Here is a 5,276-nt window from a genome sequence, read left to right on the forward strand (position 1 = left end):
CAGACTCCTAACCAAGCCCCAAAGTTTGAGAAAACTGATGTATACCTACTCCAGCTTGTTCCTGTTTGTGTAAAGGGTCTTTTCATACACAGGGGGAGGGGAGTGTGCTATTTCCCACTTGCAGTGGGGTTTTCCAGTAACCTTTTCAACAGAGCTAAGCTGGGAGCTTTTATGTTTTTAAACTGTTTTATACTGGATTTTTATATAAGTATCTGCGCATATTCTTTATAGTAGTGTATTAAATGCAGTTAATTGAAAATTGGTGTATACTGTCCCTTTACATAGGAATGGATACAAATCCGCTCCAGTGTACCATTGTGCAAGGACAATTAGGTTTCTGCAGGATGCTCAGAGCAAAAAAAAAAAGTTGGCGATTTCCAGAGAAGAAACCTAAATTATTTTATTACAAAAAGCCCTATAACTTTACTGTGTGCCATAAAAGGAATGTACTCCAACGAAAAAAACAATTAAAGTGTGCTAAAATGTTTTTCACATGAATTGAAAGGTTAAAGGCATATTAAAGTGTATTAATATATATGAAGTGTATATTTTGCATAACGTATTATCCTACTAAGTCTTGATACACAGTAACACTTTGTCCCTTATCTCTGCTGGCTGCGAACACTAGAGCGGAGAACCTACAAGGTTCATAGTTAGCCAGGAAAAACCCAACTTTTTTTTGATTTGAACATACAATTTTATACTTCTTTCTAATTTACGTCTATTAAATTTGATTCAATCTCTATTCCTTTGCTGAAGGAGTATCATACCACTAGCAGCTATCTGAATACATCTAGTTAGCCAATCACAAGACAAAATGTGTGCAGGCACCAATCAGCAGCTAGCTCCCACTAGTGTAGGATGTCTGTATTTTTCAGCAAGTGATACCAAGGGAACGAAGCACGTCTGAAAATAGAAGTGAATTTAAAAAAGTGTCTTAGAATTACATGCTCTATCTGAACCATACAGGTTTAATTTTGACTTTCCTATCCCTTTAGATAAGTTTTTTTAATTCACAAAATTATATTTGGGTAATTACATATTTTACTTAAATAACACTGACAATACTAAGTATGCAATTTGCACTACTGATTCTAAGCAATCTAATCCTGATAGGCTGTTTAGGGGCAACTCCACTAAGTCTATTGTAGGAAAGTGCCTGTTGTACCAACAGGTAAGCACTGGAATCCAGTGAAAGCTAGATTTCAACATGGCAGCCCATGACTAGAGGGAGGTGGAGAATAAACTCCCAGTATTATGCTTTTTAAAACAGTATTTAAAAAGGGACCATAAAGTCAAAGTAACTCATGAATCAGAGCTTGCAATTTTACACAACTCTCCAATTTACTTCTATTATCTAATTTACTTAATTCTCTTGGTATCCTGTTGAAAAGCATATCTAGGTAGGCAGAGGAGCTGCAATGCACTAATAGGAACCAAATGGTGACTGCACATGCATACCTAGTCATTGGCCCACCTGTGTTCAACTAGTTTTCATTAGCGCATTGATGCTCCTTCAACAAAAGGATACCAAGAGAATTAACCTAATTTAATAATTGAAATAAAATCGGAAAGTTGTTAAAAACTATGTTCCATCTGAATAATGAAACCATTTTAGGTTTCATGTCACAGTCTGGTTGCAGTATTGAGTATTCTTAGTCAACGAGGCAGATATTTCCCCACTTAGACACCCCCTTACATGCTACCCCTTGGTAAATTTGAAAGACAAGCACAGTATTGAGAGAACAGAATCTTTATTTGATGAGAAGCTACACACTCCCAATGCGACAGTTTAACGGTTGGATTTGGCAACTCTCTCCAGTTCGTCCTTTTTCTTGATGGCGTATGAGTTTGAGGAACCCTAAAAAAACAATAACAAAGGTTAGCAGAGTAATTGCTATATTGATCTACTAGCCTCATACTACTATAGATTTCTTTACCACCTTCTACTCACCTTGGCTGCGTTTATGAGCTCATCAGCTACGCACTCTGCAATAGTCTTAATGTTCCTAAAAGCAGCTTCACGGGCTCCGGTGCACAACAGCCAGATAGCCTACAGAAATAGAGGGGTTAAAGAATGTCAAGTTACTTGTTCATTAACTAAATACAATGGACCAGATACAAATATCGAGCTTGCGGTAGCAATAACCTGCCATTTGTAATGGCTGGTTATTGTTCGCCCGTAAAACAGGCGCGCAATAAATTAGTTTTTCCACTTGTAATCTAGCCCAATATGTTGATTTATTCAATCAGTTAATAAATGTCTATAATAGATAAATGTAAAGAATCTACTAGAATTGGTATTCCATCCAATGGTTCACTTTAAATTGCCTCGTCTTCACACCAATTACCTGGTTGACTCTTCTTAAAGGTGAGACATCAACAGCTTGCCTCCTCACTGTACCAGCTCTGCCAATACGTGTGGAGTCTTCACGTGGTCCACTGTTGATGATGGCGTTTACCAGGACTTGCAGAGGGTTCTGGGAAAGAGCACAAACAATGACATTAGCAAGATTCAAAAATGTGAAGTTCCTCTTTTTAGAAAAACACCACAATGTAATCTGCCAACACAGGTGAAATCCTGTTAGATGAGCAACTCAAAGCTTACTGACGTCTGTGTTTGAGTATTGTTCCTATGACTGAAGTTGGGAGTAATATTCTTTTTTAACCAAGCCCATCAGAATTTAAAGTCAAGCAACACCCCACTTCGCTAGAGCACTTTTTTTCTAATCATAAATGCCTCTTCACTACGTTAAACTACTACAATGAAGCCAACCCCTGCACATCGCATGGTCAGTCTAGAGGACAAGGTCAGGAGTAACTTATGTATATCCAATCACCAGCTGTGTTTTGTCTAGAAACTGTATGGGACTCTGAGTGCATAACCTATGTAAAAAAGGTTACAGTGTAAAAAGGGAATTTGCATACAAATACAATGATCTAATGTAATACAGAATCTTATTTTCACACTTATATCCCCTTAAGATATGCAACAACATCTAAAATCCAATTTACCTGTGTTTACAGATTCTAAGAGCCAGGTTTAAACATTGAACTCGACAACGCATATGAAATAGCATTACACAAAAAATGGATATATAAATCCCATTTATTTATTATATATATTTATTATATATAGCCTAAAAGTTACCTAAAAATGGTTAAACTTATAGTGAAGGTAAACTTTGATGAATGAAAGCCCGTTTTTTAAAAATACTATTAAAAACAGGGGCACTTTTATTCAAAGTTTAGAAAGCATCCGTTTTGTTTAAAAACTTACCTTTCTTTTCACAGCCAGAGCAGCTTCCCCCACCCGGAGATCCTCTCTTCACACGTCATCAATGACTAATCCGGCTTCCTCCACTCACAGCTTCCCTCCCAGGGGAGTCATTGCCTGAGGCCATGTCATGATTGGAAGAAGCCCGATTAGTCATTGATGACGTGTGAAGAGGGGGATCTTCAGGTGGGGAAAGCTGCTCTGGCTGTGAAAAGACGAAAGGTACGTTTTTAAACAAAACAGGTGCTTTCTAAACTTTGATGAATGAAAATGTCCCCGTTTTTAATAGTATTTTTAAAAATGGTCTTTCATTCATCAAAGTTTACCTTCACTTTAACAAAAACACACTTTAGGACAGGACCATGTTTTTGTTTATTAAATTAAAATGATAAGTAAATTTAAATCTACACTTAGGTGTGAATAGGAATGTTATTTCAAATAAGATTTATAACTTCTTTCCATTGACTCAACTCTCCCCCCTTTATGTGTGTGTAGCCTGTATTGTCAACGTGAAACCATAACACATAAATAAGTGCACACTCTTGAGTCTAACGTTTTTGCTGTATTCAAAGTAAAGAGGGAACCATTAACTGTTTACATCGGAATTATACAGTGTAATTCTGAACAAACAGTGCATGCAGAGTTCATTGTCTAGGTGCCAAGTGCATGCAATGTATCCAGTGTTCTCAACAGGATAGTTTTAATGAGTGCACCACTCAGATTTTACCGACCACCCGGCTAAACATTTTGAAACAAATATGCTAAAATTAGCTAATTTCACTTCTCAATGTTTATTGCTCAAGTTACCTTTTAAATAAATTTGAGTTAAAATATGCAATTTGTGCTTTGAATAGAAGAAAATGTTATGAGAAAATATTACACCACCTCCACTACTTTATAATGCAACAAGGCTGGCAAAATTTTATATGGAGAAAATTGGTAATCCAGGGTATGGAGCAGGGGTTTTCCCCATGTAACACTACAGTGCAGAAAAGAATGGAAAGGCAACAGAAGGAATAAATAAAAAATTGCAGGGGATTTCCAAATTGTATATATTTAAAGGTGTAACTAGGCTCTTTACATGCATTATACAATGTTCTGCTTTAGATAAAACAGATAACGGCCTCTCTAAATTGCACTATAACCCTATAGGATAGTTAGCCTCTAGCTTGCAATAGAAATGGATAGGGAGGAATTACAAGCTGACCTAATTTGTGTAAACCAATACAAGAATGCACAGAAATAGCTTCTTTTCAGGAATTTACTTTACTAAGGTGAGTAAATAAATTGCTCAAAACAAAGTAAACTTAGCTGCATTTCCAATGCCCATATTGTAGTGCAGGGTGGCCCAATTGTCTCATGTGGCCCCGATAAAAAAACAATGCGTGCTATTTTTGTGGCCCCAAGAAAAGGCAGCAAAAAATGTTTTGGCTTTGTGCGACCAAAAATCAAGATAGAGGATACCCTCCCTGCAACCTTACCCAAATCCCCCATGCCACTGAAGATTTATAATATACACTGCCGTAAGGGTTCTAAAATTTTGCCCTGCTGTCCACATTAGTTACAAATCTGGCAATCCCTGTAGTAGATGACAGGAAAAGGTTCATCTGAGTAATCTCAATGAGTCCAATGGTTGTTTGGAGTTACTACTAAGTAATCAAAGTGACTTTACCTCTCCAGTCAGCAGGTGAATGATCTCAAAAGCGTGCTTAACAATTCGAACGGTCATGAGTTTCTTGCCGTTATTCCTTCCGTGCATCATGAGAGAATTTGTCAGACGCTCCACGATGGGGCACTGGGCCTTGCGGAAGCGCTTGGCAGCATAACGGCCTCCGCTGTGTGGCAGGTACTTTGCATATTTCTCCTTTACTGCAATGTAATCCTGACAGAAATATATAAATATGACTTGTAAATATGCTTTCCTTAGTATAAGAAATCTTACAATTACCTAACATATTGTAAGAGTCTGGTCAGGTAAATCTCGTTTTAGCAAAACAGC

The 5,276-nt window shown here is 37.3% G+C and overlaps 1 protein-coding gene across 1 annotated transcript in view; it reads right to left on the reverse strand.

Moving 5' to 3' along the window:
• Positions 1–1,737: 1,737 nt before the first annotated feature.
• Positions 1,738–5,276, reverse strand: part of RPS5 (ribosomal protein S5) — a 12,011-nt gene continuing 8,472 nt past the window's right edge. Inside the window, exons 3-6 of the mRNA XM_053721873.1 lie at positions 4,950–5,159; positions 2,352–2,480; positions 1,955–2,053; positions 1,738–1,861 (exon numbers count right to left, since the gene is read on the reverse strand). Coding sequence (XP_053577848.1) covers positions 1,793–1,861; positions 1,955–2,053; positions 2,352–2,480; positions 4,950–5,159 — 507 coding nt within the window. The 3' untranslated portion in view covers positions 1,738–1,792. The remainder of the gene's footprint in view (positions 1,862–1,954; positions 2,054–2,351; positions 2,481–4,949; positions 5,160–5,276) is intronic.

The sequence above is a fragment of the Bombina bombina genome, chromosome 7, assembly GCF_027579735.1.
Source record: "Bombina bombina isolate aBomBom1 chromosome 7, aBomBom1.pri, whole genome shotgun sequence".
In the NCBI taxonomy this organism is placed as follows: Eukaryota; Metazoa; Chordata; class Amphibia; order Anura; family Bombinatoridae; genus Bombina; species Bombina bombina.